The following is a 20,016-nucleotide window of genomic DNA, read 5'->3' on the forward strand; positions in this document are numbered from 1 at the left end:
CTGGGCCCCTTACCTGTGGGGTTCCCGCAGTTCATGCACACTGGGCCCCTTACCTGTGGGGTTCCCACAGTTCATGCACATTGGGCCCCTTATCTGTGGGGTTCTCACAGTTCATGCACATTGGGCCCCTTATCTGTGGGGTTCTCACAGTTCATGCACATTGGGCCCCTTATCTGTGGGGTTCCCACAGTTCATGCACATTGGGCCCCTTATCTGTGGGGTTCTCACAGTTCATGCACACTGGGCCCCTTACCTACAGAGTTCCCACAGTTCATGCACACTGGGCCCCTTACCTGTGGGGTTCCCGCAGTTCATGCACACTGGGCCCCTTACCTGTGGGGTTCCCACAGTTCATGCACATTGGGCCCCTTATCTGTGGGGTTCCCACAGTTCATGCACATTGGGCCCCTTATCTGTGGGGTTCTCACAGTTCATGCACATTGGGCCCCTTATCTGTGGGGTTCTCACAGTTCATGCACATTGGGCCCCTTATCTGTGGGGTTCTCACAGTTCATGCACATTGGGCCCCTTATCTGTGGGGTTCCCACAGTTCATGCACATTGGGCCCCTTATCTGTGGGGTTCTCACAGTTCATGCACACTGGGCCCCTTACCTGTGGGGTTCCCGCAGTTCATGCACATTGGGCCCCTTATCTGTGGGGTTCTCACAGTTCATGCACACTGGGCCCCTTACCTACAGAGTTCCCACAGTTCATGCACACTGGGACCCTTACCTGTGGGGTTCCCACAGTTCATGAACACCGGGCCCCTTACCTGTGGAGTTCCCTTAGTTCATGCACACTGGGCCCTATACCTGTGCGGTTCCCACAGTTCATGCACACTGGGCCCTCTACCTGTTGGGTTCCCCGGGTTGATGATGCACAGAACCTTCGGATCACAGTGTTTCCTGGCCTCATTCAGCTCCTTTCTCAGCTCTGGGAAGTTCAAGGCCCAGCAGTTCTCCTCTTCCAGGTAGCAGTTCACCTGCACGGCATCCAGCTCTGCCAGGGTTGCAGAGTACAGCGGGTACTGAGGGATGGGGATCAGGACTCCAGTCTTGGACTTGCCCTGGCCGGCTACCAGCAGCTTCAGCATTGTCTAAAGCCAGAGAAACAAGAAGAGATGGTGTGAGCCTTAGCCCTCTACTGCTCTGCATGCCTTTCATTTTTGAGGATGTAATAATAATAATATAACAATCCACATTTGTAAAGCGCACAATCACCCATAAGGGTCTCTGGGGGCCGTCGGGAAGATTAAGCAAGCTATTGCCCAGAGTCAAATGGTGCTGGGATAATCTGCCGCCAGTGCAGGGGATCGAACTGTGATCCCCAGATTGCGGACTCAGTCGCCCTAGCCGCGGAGCCACACCTCTTCCGTCATTTCTGTGACGTGCTTGGGTATACAGTCCATGACATCTCATGTGTCATCCATTGGCGACGCTATTTTGATGACATTTTTTTCATTTGGACTGGGACTGAGGACTCTTTAGACAGGTTTTGATTTGGCTTAATTCATGTTCCAATGATCTTAAATTTACTTCCAATTCAAGTAATAGTCATGTGGACTTTTTGGATCTGACCATTTTTCCACACGAAGGGACGCTGTCCACTAGATTGTTTACTAAACCCACTGCCCTCAATACTCTTTTAGAGTACTCTAGTAATCATCCGAGAGGGCTGAGGGATGGGCTTCCCTTCGGACAATTTCTATGTATTCGTAGAAATTGTTTTTTGTAAAGACAACTACTTTCGTAAGGCAGAGACCCTATCCAAAAAATTACAGCAACGTGGCTATCCACGCAAACTGATCAAGCGCTCTATGAAACGAGCATGGTATAATCACCGTGATCTACTGCTGATTCCCAAAACTAGGAAACCAATGACCCGCATACCATGTGTGACTACATTTGGTACTCGCAGTAACCAAATTTCAGGGATCATCAAGAAACACTGGCCGTTAGTTGTGGCTACAGGGATTACGCAAGAGTTGCCATTGTTTTCTTTCAAACGTGGCAAAAATCTTTGTGACCATTTGGTCCGAGCAGCTTTGCCTCAGTTTGATAGTCCAAACTTAACATCGATGTGGGGTTTAAACAAAATTGTGGGACACTACAAGTGTGGCGGCTGCCTCATGTGTGTGTCCAGTATGAACACGAAACAGTTTGTGCACGGCAACATTAAACATGATCTGCGCAATTTTTAAAAATTACAACACGTCTAACGTTGTATACGCAATTTGGTGTCCCTGTGACCTGATTTATATCGATCAAACGACCCAAAAGATCAAGACACGACTTGGGCAACATAAAAGCAGAATACGTTGCCAAACAGAAAATGGTCCCCTGGTGGCACACTATTTACAGCTTAATCATGCCCCCAGAGATATGCGCTGGCAAGTTATCGAAGTGGTAAAAATCCCTGAACGAGGTGGCAGTATTGCCAATATTTTGAGTAAGCCTGCATGTCGCTGGATGCTTCGCTGTAATAGTATCAATCTGGGTCTTAACTCTAGGGAGGAGTGTCACTCTGTTATAACAAGCTGAGTCTTAAGTATGATATTCTGTTTCTGTTAGATTAGATTTCAACATTGTATTTTGGATGCTCCAAAGTAGCCAGCTGTTCATCTTCTGATTACACATTGTGACATTGACATCTTGTCACAACTAGTGGTGTAACTTGTTTTGGATGATGTACATTGCAATTCCATGTACTGGGAATAATGATATTACAATTTAATAACATACTGGATGTTAATTGTTTGATATTATGCTTTGTTCTGTGTATAGGATACATATAATAACTGTTTCTGTATGATGTATATTCTGTTGAACCATGTACTTGTAGTGCTCCTTTGTACCTATATCTGTGTAATGTACATTTTGTCGAACTATGAACTTGGGGAGAAGTGTGGCTCAATGGTTAGAGCGGCAGACCCTGATGCAGAGGTCTGGCCCGGGACCAGGGTTCAATTCCCCGCCTCGGCGGGTCTTGGACTCAAAAATTCCACGAACCTGATAATTCTCGCCTTGGTGCCTATTCAAATCATGGAGTCCCACTCTGCAACTCTGGGCAATAGCTTGCTTAATCTCCACAATGGCCCCCACAACGCTAAGGATGCCTGGCCTCCACCTTGGGGGTGCCCAGGAGTGGACACCTCACAGGGAAAGCCAGGATGGGTTCCACAGTAGGGTGACCAACCGTCCGTAAATTTCACGGACAGTCCGTAATTTCGGCCGTTTGTCCGTGAAGGATTCTTTAACAGGTGCCTTTTGTCCGTCATTTTAACAGGGCACCGGTTGCCCCACCCTAAAGCCGGCACAGCTTGCACCCACCTCCCTTCTTCACTCAGATGCTGCACCAAAGCTCCTCAGATACTTAGCAGCATTGGAGAGGCACAGCGGGATGGCAACCCTCACACCTCCAGCCCTTGATGACCTGTTAAGAGGTGCTTCGAAGGTGACTGAGAGGGAGGGGCTGCAGGTTCAGGAGCAGCGACATCTATTCACATGCAAACAGCCCTGAATGCATCATGTCTCTGCTATTTAGAGGGGGGCTCACACATTCCATTTCTACCGAGGGCCCCAAACATCCTAGACTCGGCCAGATTATACCCCTGATTACACCAAGGCAGCATGTGCTTCTCTTCACCGAGCTTAATCACTGTCACTAAATTGTAAGCAAACCTCGGTTCTTCAAACATGCAGTCTATAATGTAATACAATAAAGAAATGGCACAATCGCACCCACACTGATTAACAAAGTATGGAGGACAATCAGTTCAATCAGTTCTCTTAGAGTATCTCCTGTAAGTACTGTACATCACAGTGGGGGATGGCATTTTGGACAGAGAGCTTAGCCTGTCTTCTCGTTGTCTTGTGCAGGAGGGGGCGAGGAGCCCAAGATGATACTAGAATACTGCATGCCCATCCCTGTGCCCACTCTGGTGGATCCTGTTCCCTCTCCTGTGATGGCTCCTGCCCTCCCCTCAGTGATGGCTCCAGTCCACCCCCCGCCTGTGATGGCTCCTGTCCCCCCATGTTGTGGCTCCAGTCCACCCCCGCCTGTGATGGCTCTTGTCCCCTCATGTTGTGGCTCCAGTCCACCACCGCCTGTGATGGCTCCTGTCCCCCCATGTTGTGGCTCCAGTCCACCCCTGCCTGTGATGGCTCTTGTCCCCCCCTGTGGTGGATCCTGTCCCCCCATGTTGTGGCTCCAGTCCACCCCTGCTTGTGATGGCTCTTGTCCCCCCCTGTGGTGGATCCTGTCCCCCCATGTTGTGGCTCCAGTCCACCCCCGCCTGTGATGGCTCTTGTCCCCCCATGTTGTGGCTCCAGTCCACCCCCGCCTGTGATGGCTCCTATCCCCCCATGTTGTGGCTCCAGTCCACCCCCGCCTGTGATGGCTCTTGTCCCCCCCTGTGGTGGATCCTGTCCCCCCATGTTGTGGCTCCAGTCCACCCCCGCCTGTGATGGCTCTTGTCCCCTCATGTTGTGGCTCCAGTCCACCACCGCCTGTGATGGCTCCTGTCCCCCCATGTTGTGGCTCCAGTCCACCCCTGCCTGTGATGGCTCTTGTCCCCCCCTGTGGTGGATCCTGTCCCCCCATGTTGTGGCTCCAGTCCACCCCTGCTTGTGATGGCTCTTGTCCCCCCCTGTGGTGGATCCTGTCCCCCCATGTTGTGGCTCCAGTCCACCCCCGCCTGTGATGGCTCTTGTCCCCCCATGTTGTGGCTCCAGTCCACCCCCGCCTGTGATGGCTCCTATCCCCCCATGTTGTGGCTCCAGTCCACCCCCGCCTGTGATGGCTCTTGTCCCCCCCTGTGGTGGATCCTGTCCCCCCATGTTGTGGCTCCAGTCCACCCCCGCCTGTGATGGCTCTTGTCCCCCCATGCTGTGGCTCCAGTCCACCCCCGCCTGTGATGGCTCCTATCCCCCCATATTGTGGCTCCAGTCCACCCCCGCCTGTGATGGCTCTTGTCCCCCCCTGTGGTGGATCCTGTCCCCCCATGTTGTGGCTCCAGTCCACCGCTGCCTGTGATGGCTCTTGTCCCCCCCTGTGGTGGATCCTGTCCCCCCATGTTGTGGCTCCAGTCCACCCCTGCCTGTGATGGCTCTTGTCCCCCCCTGTGGTGGATCCTGTCCCCCCATGTTGTGGCTCCAGTCCACCCCCGCCTGTGATGGCTCTTGTCCCCCCATGTTGTGGCTCCAGTCCACCCCCGCCTGTGATGGCTCCTATCCCCCCATGTTGTGGCTCCAGTCCACCCCGCCTGTGATGGCTCTTGTCCCCCCCCTGTGGTGGATCCTGTCTCCGCCCCCTGCCTGTGATGGCTCTTGTCCCCCCCTGTGGTGGATCCTGTCTCCGCCCTGGGTGGCTTCTGTCCCAGTCCTGGAACGGCCCCTGCAGCGAGGGTGAAGTTCTTGATGGGCCTCTTCTCAAAAGGGCTCAGCTCAAAATTAATATGGAAAGGTGGGCGAGTAAGTAAGTGAAGGGATGGGTGAATGGCTGGATGAATTAGTGAAAGGGTGAATGGATGAATGAAAGATTGAATAAATGGATAATGAGAGAGGATGGATGGATTGATGAGTGAGGGGAAGGATGGAGAGAAAATGTAAATAGCCGGATGTATGGGTGGAAGGGTAGCTGTATGATGGATGAGGGGAAAGATGGATGAGGGGAAGAATGGATGATGAGGAGAAGGATGGATGGATGAGGGGAAGGATACATGGATGGGATGGATGGATGGGTGAGGGGAAGGATGGATGATGGATGAAAGGAAGGATGGATGAGGGGAAGGATGGATGGATGAGGGGAAGGATGGATGGATGAGGGGAAGGATGGATGGATGGGGGAAGAATGGATGGATGAGGGGATGGATGGATGAGGGGAAGGATGGATAGATGGATGAGTTGAAGTATGGATGGATGAGGGGATGGATGGAGGGGAAGGATGGATGGATGGGTGGGTGAAAGGAAGGATGGATGGATGATGAGGGAAAGGATGGATGATGAGGGGAAGGATGGATGGATGGATGATGAGGGGAAGGATGGATGATGAGGGGAAGGATGGATGGATGGATGATGAGGGGGGGAAGGATGGATGGATGATGAGGGGAAGGATGGATGGATGGATGATGAGGGGGTGGGTGAAAGGACGGATGGATGGATGATGAAGGGAAGGACGGATGGATGGATGGATGATGGGTGAGTGAAAGGATGGATGGATGGATGGATGATGAGTGGGTGGGTGAAAGGATGGGTGGATGATGAGTGGGTGGGTGAAAGGATGGATGGATGGATGAGTGGATGGTAGGTGGGTGAAAGGATGGATCAGTGGATTGGATGGTAGGTGCGTGAAAGGATGGATGAGTGGGTGGGTGGATGGTGGGTGGGTGGATGGTTGGGTGGATGATGGGTGGGTCCCGCATCGTTGGAGTGTTCGTGTTGCCGCCTGGAGTTTTAAAGGGACAGCTGAGGGAAGTTTGCAACGGGGCTGCGAGCGAGCGCGCCTGCTCCCTGAGGGACTTCATCTCCCAGGAGTGAGCGCCAGCCCGGAGCAGCATCACCTGGGCCGCTCTCCCCGACCCCTCCCACCCTTCCACCGAGCACTCTTAAGCCGCATCTGCTGGGATTGAGAGCGGGACGTCTTTATGTATTTTTAGCATTTTGCTTACTGATTGGGACTGAGTACTTTGCAGCCTACCAGCCTTCCAGCCTTTCTGCCTACCTCTCGCGGAACCCGCTCCGCGGGTCCCGCATCGTTGGAGTGTTCGTGTTGCCGCCTGGAGTTTTAAAGGGACAGCTGAGGGAAGTTTGCAACGGGGCTGCGAGCGAGCGCGCCTGCTCCCTGAGGGACTTCATCTCCCAGGAGTGAGCGCCAGCCCGGAGCAGCATCACCTGGGCCGCTCTCCCCGACCCCTCCCACCCTTCCACCGAGCACTCTTAAGCCGCATCTGCTGGGATTGAGAGCGGGACGTCTTTATGTATTTTTAGCATTTTGCTTACTGATTGGGACTGAGTACTTTGCAGCCTACCAGCCTTCCAGCCTACCTCTCGCGGAACCCGCTCCGCGGGTCCCGCATCGTTGGAGTGTTCGTGTTGCCGCCTGGAGTTTTAAAGGGACAGCTGAGGGAAGTTTGCAACGGGGCTGCGAGCGAGCGCGCCTGCTCCCTGAGGGACTTCATCTCCCAGGAGTGAGCGCCAGCCCGGAGCAGCATCACCTGGGCCGCTCTCCCCGACCCCTCCCACCCTTCCACCGAGCACTCTTAAGCCGCATCTGCTGGGATTGAGAGCGGGACGTCTTTATGTATTTTTAGCATTTTGCTTACTGATTGGGACTGAGTACTTTGCAGCCTACCAGCCTTCCAGCCTTTCTGCCTACCTCTCGCGGAACCCGCTCCGCGGGTCCCGCATCGTTGGAGTGTTCGTGTTGCCGCCTGGAGTTTTAAAGGGACAGCTGAGGGAAGTTTGCAACGGGGCTGCGAGCGAGCGCGCCTGCTCCCTGAGGGACTTCATCTCCCAGGAGTGAGCGCCAGCCCGGAGCAGCATCACCTGGGCCGCTCTCCCCGACCCCTCCCACCCCTTCCACCTCTTGTGTGCAAGTCCTATATTAACTAATTACACTCCCGCAGCGCGGGAGAAGCCCGGGACAAGGGCGGGACCGTCTGTGGCCGTCCGGGGCCGCAGGAGGCCGGGCTGGGCCACCCCCTTAATATCTACAGACTCGTGTTTGGGTATAATTTATTCGTCCAGTGTTCACTAGGATCATTTAATCACTTGAGGATAGCTGGGGGGTGTGCACTATGGCGAACACCTTAAATACTTCTGCCTTACAGACCTCCATGGGTGAGGCTGATACGGCGGTCATGGGGCCCCTAGACTCGTATTTCAAACGTCTGCCCCAAGATATCGATAGGGAGATTGCCCTGGCGGAAAGACGCGCCGGGCGAAGGCTATCGATCGAGCTGATGAAAAATCCCCTCGACAAACACATAGGTCAAAGTTTCCCTGCATTGGTCACCCCGCTATCTTCTACAGTACTGCCACTCACACAAGATACACTGTATGATATATCTGTATCTAATGAGCCACTGGGTACCTCTCCTGTAGACACAGTGGTTACCACCTTATCATCAGAGCATTTAAATGGTTCTAACATAGCACTAAGAGGGCAAAACGCCATACCAAAAGCAGGTGTTCAAGCACATGCTATTAAGCCCAAAACATGCTCAAAGAGGAAGAGGGCCACAACCATAAAAAAATCCTTAGTCCCCAATCCAGCAAGGAAGGTCAGGAAGCTGGCCATTAAAACACCTATAACTAATGTCCCAGCCGAAAATCCTAGTGGGGTAACAATGGGGGAGGAATTGGTTGTCCTAATAGACGCAGAAAACCCAATGATTCCGGCACCATCAGTAATAGAAATAAACCCCATTACCATAGCAGCCCCTGGGCAAATGAGGCTTCATCCGGAATATTTATTGGATCTGGAAAAACTAATACGCTCCCTCTTAAATCCCCTTGAGACTAGACTTGAGAAGTTAGCAAAACAATTAGATCATCTTGAGCAGGCTAGCTTAGATAATTTTTTTTCAGTAAAATCACTAATTAAGTCCCATAATAAATTGGGAGAGAATGGGCTAAAAAATAAGCTAGCCGAGCAGGATTTAGGTGTCACGGTGGCCGAATTGATTCCCCCAATTGTGAGTGGGGCACCTACTCAGCAGAAACAGGGACAGAACAAAAAAAATATAGCAGTACCCCTACCTCCTGTAAACAATAGTTGCTCTGGGCGAACTAACACCAGCTGTATCAGCGCAACGGCCAATAGTACTAAGGATGCCCCCGCGGCTAACAAAAAGAGTTCACTTTTACCATCTACTATGGACCGTGACCAGGGTACACTGATAGATACAGATAAAAATCTAGGTAAGAATGTTGATGGATTAAATGGGCCGCCTGTCTCTCTGACAGTAAACAGGGGCGGTTATGTAAGGAATGGTAACCCCGCAGCCGGTGGAAATAATGCTAGTATGGTTGTGGGAAATAGTGCTCCCTTGAGTCTTGTTGCCCCAGAACGCTGCCCACCAAAACCATATGTTAATAAACCTTTAATTCGGATTCCCCCGGTTCAAGTTACCCCTGATTCTTATCCATATGTGGCCATTCTCACTAACGTCCCACCCCTACCGGATGGCCAAAGGGAAACATATGATATGTTAAAAAATAAAGCCATGCATTGGCTGCGGGTCAATAGACCCCTGCCAGGAGATGTGGACGGCCTGATCATTGGGGTTAGAAGGGTCAATTGGATTGGGAACACTCTGAAAAAGCAGGGGGGTGAGTGTATTATAATTAACTTCCAAGACCCAAGGGTAGTAGGGTTAATCACGAAACCTGGATGGAATATTAGCATTGGTGGGATTGGCGTTGTGGATTTGACCTTTTTCTATCCTAGATCTTTGTCATCTTATCCGGGGGGGAATGAGTCACTGAGAACTAGTCTGCCTCCTTGGGTAGAGGCCAGCTCTTTCCCTGCCCCCTTCTTGCGTTCACATGATGGTTATAACCAGGTTTATAACTTTGATGGTGGAGCAGGGTACATGAGATGGGGATGCTGACGGAATTCAGTTGAACTCTTTGACTCAGTTGTCCAAATGGACAGGGAAATTGTTGTGGAGTCAACTTTGTTATCTAAGGGGGATGCAATGTGTAATTTAGTAGAAGAGGTCCCAGATAGGGATTGTGGAAGTATGAGGGGGGGCAATAGGGACTGTCAGGACGGTTGGGGAGGTGATTCTGGTCCGCATTTCTATTTGGGTACAAATGACGTCAATGTGGCCAAATGTGTAAATATTGCTATGGGAGAGGGCGGTGACTGTGAGATCTTGACTAATTCACCGGTCATGGTAGTTACCGAAAGGGGGACAGGCAAAGACGATACTGCGGGGAGGTTCTTTTCATGGAACATAGCAGGTTTGGCCTCCAGATTGTTGTCTCAAGATTGGTTAGATTTTGTTAATGGGTTTGAAATGTGCCTATTCCAGGAAACATGGGCTTGTGATCCAATCTACCTGCCAGGTTATTTAAATTTCTGTATACCAGCAACTCGGGGTCCTAGGGGCAGGCCTGCGGGAGGCTTAACAGCCTGGGTCAAGCAGAATTCCCAAGTTAAAATAAAAGTTATTGATCTAGGCTGTAAGGATATACAATTACTGAGGTTTACACTAGGACAGGGCGGTGTGATAGATATCTATAACATTTACGCTAGGGGGATAAGTGCTGGGAATTCCCCCACCCTCGATGTTCTATCAACCTCCCTTGAATCCAATTCTCTTGGTAATAGAGTGGTTGTGGCAGGTGACCTGAATAGGACTTTCGAGCCTTTGGAAAATACTGAACATCCTATAGGCCAAGAGGAGGATGCTTTATGGGGCGTACCAACCCTAAACCTACCACCAGTAAAGCGCTGGACCAAGGATGTACTGCTGTTGAATTCGTTATGTCTGGAATATGGCTTGAGGGCCCTTAATGGCAGGACAAAAAGTGACCTAGGAGGAAATTGCTCATTCGACAATGGGCATAGTAAGAGTAGGATCGACTATGTCATTTGTAGTCTTGAGCTATGGTGTGGCCTGGGTGATATGGAGATAGTGGCGAGAATAGAAAGTGATCACAACCCACTCAGTGTTACCCACTCATGGTGGAGGGCTGCACCTGTTGACCTAGTGTCAGGTAGCGAAATTGTACCTGTTATAGCAAACGATTCAAGAAGGGTGAAATGGCCAAATGTGTTGGCCAATTTAGCCACTATAGAGCACATTAATCTGGGGGTGGATAATGCTATTACAGCCATGGAATCAGTATACCCTGTAACACCGGGTTCCTCTTTAATAGCAGACATCCACGACGCATTCTTTCTTTTGATAAGACCGTATTTTATCAAATCTGTTAAGGCAAATAGAAATCCACCTATCAAATTGACAAGGTGGTTTAATAAGCAGTGCAGGGCAACTAGATTGGAGTTGGGCAGGGCAATCAAAAGCAGGGATAAGGCTTTGATTAGTACTGCTAGGAAACAATATAAGGAGAATATTCGTAAGACTAAGAAGCTGTGGGACGAGGAATATTGGGAGGAGTTACTTGAGGCCTCTGGACAAAAAGACTCAAGACTCTTTTGGAAAATTATGAAATGGGGCAGAGGTGGTACGCCAAACAACCCCGATAATAATGTTAACGAAGCCTCATGGGTTGAGTATTTCCAACCCCAGTATGCGGAGAATAGGGATATAACGGACATTGAACCAATCCCTGTGGTATTTTCCAAGGGAGACCTATTCTCATCTAAAGATGCAGAACTCGTAATTTCATTACTGCGGGGGGGGAAAGCTCCAGGGCTGGATGGAATTCCCTCAGACATTTTCAAGCATGATAAGGTTCGGTGGGCAAAATATGCGACTGTGCTCGTAAATGCCCTTGCAAAAGGGGCAAAAATCCCGGATGTCTGGAAGGGGGCAATTATAATTCCGATCTTTAAGAAAGGCGATCGGTCGCTACCGGCAAATTATAGACCCATAAGTTTGCTGGCCACTATCCAGAAAGTGGTGGGTAAGATGGTGGTCGACAAACTTATGTCCTGGGTAGATGAAAACAATGCCTTATCCCCCTACCAGGCAGGATTTAGACGTGCAACCAGCACGGTCGACCAAATCTTTCGCTTCACTATGCTACGGTGGGGGACTGTACTCCTTGGTGAAGGCAGCCTTTATGTAGCATTTGTAGATCTGAGGGCTGCCTTCGATCTGGTGCCCAGGAGCAAGCTGTGGGGTGTTTTGAGCAACATAGGGGTTCCACTCGAACTACTTACATTAATAATGCGTCTCCACGAAAGCAACTTCGCTAAAGTCCAGTGGGGAAGGAACGGGGAATCTTCCATCAATTTCCCCGTTGAGCGGGGGGTACGTCAGGGTTGTGCCATGGCACCCTTGTTGTTCTCCTTGTTCATCAATGGTATTGTCGATAGGATGTTGGATGCGAGGGTCGACGCAGCTTCGCTGGCGGGCATCAGGGTTCCGATCCTGATGTTCGCCGACGATACCCTGATTGTGTCCAAAACCCCGGTAGGACTCCAGCGAGCCTTGAATATATTCGATATGTTTTGTAAAGAACGGGGTCTTGAAGTCAATGTAAACAAAACTAAGCTGATGGTCTTTGGGCAAAAGCGTCAAGTCCAACCTAGAGTATCTCTGAACAGTATTAGACTAGAGGTAGTAAATGTTTTTACTTACCTAGGGGTGGAGATATCAAGTAAACTTGGTTGGACAAGACATATTGAGAAGGCAGTTTTGAAACATCAGCAGATTTTGGGAGCGCTTCGAGTAGAACAAGCAAAATCTAAAACCAGGCCCATTAAACCTGTTCTCATGGTATACGACGCCAAAGCCTTAGGCGCAGCCCTTTACGGAGCTGAAGTCTGGGGCTTTGAGAGGTTTGATACGCTCCAAAGATCGGAGAACAGGTTTTTGAGAGGGATAACTAGTCTTCCCCAAAGTACCCCGCTAATACCACTAGGCCTGGATTTAGGAAGAAGATCGCTCAGTGATCGTGCCCGCTTAAGGCCTATCCTCTACTGGAGACGGTTGTGGACGACCCCAGAAATTAGACACTATGCCGAGGGGTTTTCTGCCCTAGTTAAATCAGATGTTTTCCATAAAATTACATGGCTAAAAAAGCTCAGGGACGTTCTTGCCGAGCTTGGTCTATCCCAACTGTGGGAAAATCCCTCTGGGGAAGTATTCCCTAGCAAAACAACTATAAAAGCTATATATTGGGATCACATTGACCAGAAGTTTTGGAGGAGTGCGACCCCAGAATCTATGGCGGGTAGGTTTATGGAAATTAAAACAAGACCTGCATTAGAACTGTATTGGGACACTTTAACTGTTCCACTAGACAGGAAATTATTTTTCCAGCTAAGGGCAGGTTCACTCCCCCTGAGGTCATTGACGTCTAACTGGGGATCCAATAGTAGTTCGTGTTGCCCGACATGTGGCGCCCCCAATGAAAGTATAGCACATTTTCTATTCTTGTGTGAGGCCTATGTAAATCCAAGAAAACTGTGGCTGGCACCTGTTTGCAGGAACCTTGGTGTCTTAAGTGGTGTCGAGGGGCTGAGAATTATTTGTTCCTCGACCGAATTGCCCATAGTAATAGGAACGGCAAAATACCTGGGGTGGGCCTGGTCCATAAGGCGGAGGTTCCTATCCCTGAATAGGCTTTGAATCTCGTTTTCTTGCTTATATGCTCGTATGAATTGCAATGCTAAATATTTGGAGGGAGATAATTATGAATTTTAGCTATAATATGCTGCTAAATGCACGTAATAACTTTTGATTGTTTAACTTTGGTTATGGTCCACATTGTGGGCGATTCGGTTTTTTAACTTGCATTTAGCTCATGTATCTTATGAGAAAGCTTATATTAACTTTTTTGTGAATATTTTATGTGTTTATACTGTGTATTTTAATCCAGAAATCAAGTGTTAATGTATGTTTAGAGTTTTTTAAATGTGCAATTTTATATGTGTGTGCTTTTATGAGTGTATAACTCGAATAAAGCTTTTTCATCATCATCATCAGCTATGCAAGTATCAATTTACTTGTAGTGATCCTCTGTACCTAGACCTGTTCAAAGGAAAACACTTTTATCACTGCACTTATCTTTTTCTGACATTTCCCTTTATCGATTGGGAACTGTTTGACTTTGATACTGGCATAGGTATTTGTCCCCACTGACTATTGAACCCTTAGTTTAGGTGTCCAATATATCCTTGCTGTGGTTCACAACTCAATGGCGGTAATTATATTTGTGACCCTGTTATCGGTATAGTTCTTTGCTTCTTCATACTCTCGCACACATATACTCTAGCTGTGATTGATTGGCGTTCCATTCTCATTGTAGATAGCTTAGGATTTGGCATCGCTTTGCGAGATTGCCGTTACGGATGTGTGTAATTTTCCCTTTTCAACATAGCGCTCATGCACGCTAGGCACGTTGCTGCTGTGCTTTCTCTATTTCTCGTTTCACTTTCCGACTTGGCGGTTAGCACCTCGTCGAGGCAACCTCCGGTCCCCAGCTGACTGCTGTACCTCGACTCCGGTAAGTTTTCTTTTACTGGTCTTTTGAATTGTGCACAATCCTCTTTTGATAAGGGGAAGTGCTCCATGACAATCGCTTTTCCGACCGAACCGCCCGTGCTACACGGATCAAAAGTTGTTGCATGTGGTATATAAATAAATAATACCGGATCTATTTTTGGATGAATGAATGAATAACAGATAGCTCAATAAAATAAGAGTCAAGATTCGAGGTAGTAGGAGTTTCTGCAGGTTTATTACAGCATAAGGACAGGATCAGGACAACCTGCATAGGATGACCCAGCAGCTGCTGGGGCTAGGTCTGGGATGAGCGCGCTAACTTTTAATAACAAGACATCAACTTATATACATAGCGCAAACACATAGCATTACATTGCAGTAGGCGTAGCAGTGGGTGGAGCAGAAAGGCATGACGCGTAGCAGTCGCGAAAGATAACAGTAAAAAGAGGTGTAACTGGGAGTATACATAGACATGTGATGCAAACGTAACAGAATATGTCATGAATGGGCGGAAACTTTGGAGGGGGCTACCTAAGGAGCCGGGACCTCTAACCTAATGGTGCGCGAAAACTGGCAATGACGTGTTACTAGGAGAAGCTGGGGGCTACGAACTCTGTGCTAGGAGCAGAGACTAGAGTCTGAAGGGTCGGAGCGACATGCACCTAAACCTTATCTGGTATCTAATGTTTAGGGAACATGTTGATATAAACTAGAAGTCATGAGGGGAAAAGCTAACTTGATTCTAAGACTGGACCATGCATTATTCTACATGTAGTGCGTGATGAAGAATATTAAATGACCATTAATACAGTATTTCTCTAACGTGGAGCCGAATAGGCTAGACAATGACGGAAACTATTGATGCAGTTCAGTAGCTTAGGAATGCAGAAGAGGAGGACTGAACTGATAGCTGGAATCATAACATACTCTTGGCAGACTCAGAGGCAGAGCCAAGCTGCACCGGGCACTGCGAGGCAGGAAGTAAGTGAAGGGTCGAGGATACAGGTGGGGGCTGTATCGCTCCTCAGCGAGGCTTTCAGGAGACAGGAGCTGAATCTGTGGTCCGGGCCCTGTTGAGGCCTGAAAACGGGGACTTTATAATGGAATAACGTGCACACTGGGAAACGTGGCAACATAACTTTACATAGGCCTGATATTCGTAGTATTCACGAGGACTGGAAACTAACATACTAGAGGTGGACACAACTGGAATTGCGTCATTAATCGGACATGGGGAATAACATATGCATATTGGTCATGCACACATAACATATGATGGATGAAGCGTAGGGACACAGAACATGGCAAAATTTACTTTTCCACATTCCCTCCTTGTCACTACGTTTCCATCAGGAAACATCAATTTTCATGATACCATCTATCATTTCATACAGTACCATTTGCTCGTCTCGAATTGTCTTGGAACGGGATTTAGAACGGGGCTTGGGACTAGGAATACAAGAGGTAGCACACATGCTGCAAATCGCAGGGCCACATTGTATACAGAGGCAGCAGCTAAATATGATTGCTACTGCAATACCTAGAAAGGACAGGACTTTCCATCCCCATGCGGAAATTATATTCCAGAACCAACCGGACCATGTCCAGGTGCCTGGATCTTGGTGTAACAGATGGGCAATTTTATGGAGTCTGGTTATAGCTGAATAAACAGACGGCGCGTTATTTGGAATGAAAATGCAGCAACTAGATCCGATGACTCTACAGGCCCCGCCCCTATCGGCCAGTATGACGTCAAGGACGAGACGATTTTGCAAAACAACAAATCTCATAGCAGATTGTTCTTCGGTTAGGTTGCCTAGAGCAGAGGCAGTCTCATTTACTACAGCTTCAAGGGTTCTTGTTAACCTACGGATCAGTTTACTATTCTGGACAGGTCCTATAAAGAAGAAGAAACCTTTATTGAAATCTGTATACTGTTCTAGAGTAGTTTCAGTATAATCGACAATTGGGGACTCCCTTCTATGTCTAATGTGTACTAGATGTGTGTTTCTGTGATAATCAGATGGGGCTAGGAAAACAGGTGGCAGTAGGAAAGCAATGTAACAGGTTCCCTCCCAATCGAGGGGCAGACGGACATATGCGGTCTGACCACAAATAAAATAAGAATAACGTGAAGCTTTGAAAACAGATTTCCCACTGTCACTATACTTGACAACAGTAGTACATTCACTATGACCTATATGTACAGAACCATAATTACGGACACATAATTCGCCTTTGACTGGTAGTACTGAGATAGCAGGTAAGTCTGGAGTAGTATCAGACTGAACATTCAGGACCATGAAATTCGACGAATAATTACCTAAATTATATACTTCATTTTCTAGATCTAAACCTGTTCTGTGGGGGAAACCTTGCTTGTCTGGAAAACATGTACTGTTAAGAAAAGACATATCTGTTGAGGATGACGTTAACGTGGACCATGCTCCACACGAACCATTGTGTGAGAATGGATAAGGAAACAGTGGCAGAACTCCCTTCGGTGTCTGAAAAGGGGGGAGTCGACCACACACCCAACAATTAGTGGCATTGCTGGTCTGGTGTGAGTAATGTAACATACGGATAAATGTGTTGTTACGCATAGCGAGGCGGTAAGAATATTCGTGAGGAGGCAGATCACTAAACGTGTGCTCTACTGTAGCATTAGCAGACATATTTACATGAGGAACTGGACAATACAGATAGAACGCATAGCTGGTGCAGGAAATCATTATGCTGATGAATAATATGAAACTCAGAAAAACGATACATTGAAGTGAACTTCGACTGACTCTCTCACTATGGGGGTCTATTTTATACATGTCAGAAACAATCTAACCGTTTCACCTAGGGGAGGACTTATACAATCAAACTGACTGACTTATTTTACTAGACCTGAGCTTTAACTTATACTCCTGTTGCGGAGTTTTCTCTAACAAGGGAGGGGTTGTAATAATGTCTTGTGCGGGACAGTCCTTAAGAGCAATATTCTGGCAGTCCTTCAAATCTTGGGAAATGTTTTTAGAAACGGATTTCAGTCCTTTGAAAAGTTTAACATGAGACAGGTGGATCCATCCTTTTCTGCCTTCTAACTTGACGGCTGTACGGGTGGTGAGGAGGACCTGACGTGGCTCCTTCCAACGTGGTTCCAGCGGACTTGATCTGTCGAAATTTCTGATCATCACCAAGGAGCCTGGAACGATCTCGTGCGGTGCCACCTCGGTATTGTCTGGAAAGGCGGCAGCAACCTGTGAACGACATGAGTTGAGGGCAGACATCAAGGAAGCTAGGTAATCTGTCAGCATATTACATGAAACATCGGTAATACTTCGGGGTCTAGGAGTACCCCACATGTTAGGGGGGCGGCCGAATACGACCTCATACGGGGACAGACCTGATCTGGAATGTGCGACCATGCGCATATAAAACAAAGCGACTGGCAGAGCTACTAGCCAGTCCACACCTTTTTCCTTACAAATTTTTGCAATACGGATTTTCAGGGTCTGATTATGTCTCTCGACCAGACCGGCTGCTTCAGTATGGCGTACACAATGGAACTTCCACTGGTACCCTAACAGAAGGGAAACGTGTTTCATGAGTTCGGATGAGAATGGCTGGCCGTTATCAGAATATACGACTCTAGGGAGTCCATATCTAGGGAAGAATTCACGAACCAACTGCTTAGCAGTGGTCGCGGCTGTGTAATCTGGGACTGGATATGCTTCTGTCCACCTGGATAAAGCGCATACAACTACAAGGACATACTTGAAACCTCGACATCGCTCCATCTGAATATAATCCATCTGGAGGACCTCAAAAGGGTGGTCAGGGGGCTGGAAACCACCTTGTTCCACCGGGACACTTTTACCTGGATTAAACTGACAACATATCATACAGGTACGGACTTTCTGCTTGGCTGCAGCTCGTAAATGCTTGTTGAACCAAATGTTCTGGATACTGTCTAACATAGCTTTTTCTCCTAAATGTGCTGGACTATGTGCGGTATTGATAATGACTTGAACCATAGAGTCGGGGAGAAACCATGTGGCTCTACCCTTCGTTAACCATCCTTGATCTGTCTGGACCCCTCCTTGTTCAGACCATTTCTTGATTTCAGAGGGAGTAGCATGTAACTGGATATCTATGACATCTTGTGTAGGGTCCTTAACTGTCATGCAGGTAGTCAGATCTGGAGTATGTGTCTGATTAACTGGAATGTCTGGAGTCTGTGCTGTAAGCTTGGCTGTGCGATCTGCTAGATCATTACCTTGGGAAATAATGTCTGTAACTTTCGTATGTGCTTTGCATTTCATGATAGCAATGGATGTCGGTAAATGTATGGCATCTAACAGAGCTTGAATAAGGAGACCATGCTGAATCTTGGTTCCATGAGAAGTCATGAAACCTCTCTCCTGCCAGAGCACTCCGAAGTCGTGTACAACTCCGAATGCATAACGTGAATCTGTGTAAACATTAACTTTCAGGTTCTTGGCATGTATACAGGCTTGTGTCAGAGCGACTAGCTCTGCTGCTTGAGCTGACAGGGTATCAATACGGTGTGTTTCAATAACTTCAGTGTCAGTAGTCACTGCATATGCGGCGACTAGTTCTCCTGTACTAGTTCTCATACATGAACCATCCACATAAAGTGTCAGGTCGGGATCTGGTAACGGAATGTCTGTCAGGTCTTGTCTTGGCTTTGTCGTAATGTTAATTACTTCCACACAATCATGTGGGTCTGGATTTGAACCAACTGATGGTAACAGTGTAGCAGGATTCAGAACGTTGCAGCGTCTGATTTCTATGTGTGGCTGGAACAGTGTCAATTCATAACCTGTTAAACGTGCAATTGTCAAGTGCTGTGTTTGTGTTCGGTTTAAAAGAACTTCTACTGAATGTGGGACTTGTACTGTCAGGGAGTGTCCTAAAACTATGGAATCACTTTGTCTGATAGCTAGTGCTGTGGCTGCAACTGACTTGAGGCACGCAGGCAACGCCTGGGCGACTGGATCTAATGTGCTCGAAAAATAAGCACAGGGCTTGTATTGTCCTGCTTGATCTTGTGTGAGAACAGATAATGCTGTACCTTCGCGTTCTGTAACGAAAAGTGTAAAAGGCTTACTGTAGTTCGGTGTAGCTAGAACTGGAGCTTGACATAGGGCTTTCTTTAACTCGTTGAAACTAAGTGTATGGTCAGATGTCCAAGGGAGGACAGTCGATACGGCTGCCTCCTGTGTCGTTAACTGTATCAGTGGCTTGGCTAGAAATGCATACTGGGGAATCCATTGTCTACAATAAGAAGTAAGGCCGATAAAGGCACGTACCTCCTTCTGGGTTCTGGGCTGGGGAAGACTCGCTATTAACTGGATACGGTCGGGTGTCAACTGCCTACCCCTCTTGGACAGCAAGTGTCCTAAGTATACCACTTGCTGGACACAGAATTGAAGCTTCGAAGGTGACACCTTGTGCCCCATCTCGGCTAGAAAATACAGGACTGTAAGGGATGCTCGCTCGCAGTCATGTTCAGAACGGGCTGTGATCAGTAGATCATCGACATACTGGAGCAGGGCAGTGTCAGTTGGCATGTGAATGTTGTCTAGTTGTCTCTTGAGTGCTTGACTGTAAATACTAGGACTTTCTGTGAAACCTTGAGGAGCGCGTGTGAACATATAGCTCCTTCCGTTTAAACAAAATCCGAAAAGAAACTGGCTGTCTGGATGAATTGGAACACTAAAAAATGCATTCTTGAGGTCTATGACAGTGAAAAACATGGCTTCGGAATCAATGGCTGTTAACAGGGAAGAGATGTCTGGGACAACTGGGTACTGCGGAATAATACATTTATTAAGCTCTCGTAAATCAATCA

The 20,016-nt window shown here is 48.2% G+C and overlaps 1 protein-coding gene across 1 annotated transcript in view; it reads right to left on the reverse strand.

Annotated features, from left to right (window-relative positions):
* The window catches only part of LOC144827829 (alanine aminotransferase 2-like), a 98,696-nt gene that overhangs the window by 65,691 nt on the left and 12,989 nt on the right, over window positions 1–20,016 (reverse strand). The window contains exon 3 of the mRNA XM_078685995.1: window positions 854–1,097. Within this exon, the coding sequence (XP_078542121.1) occupies window positions 854–1,097 (244 nt within the window). The remainder of the gene's footprint in view (window positions 1–853; window positions 1,098–20,016) is intronic.

This window comes from Lissotriton helveticus, chromosome 4_1 (assembly GCF_964261635.1).
Source record: "Lissotriton helveticus chromosome 4_1, aLisHel1.1, whole genome shotgun sequence".
Classification (NCBI taxonomy): domain Eukaryota; kingdom Metazoa; phylum Chordata; class Amphibia; order Caudata; family Salamandridae; genus Lissotriton; species Lissotriton helveticus.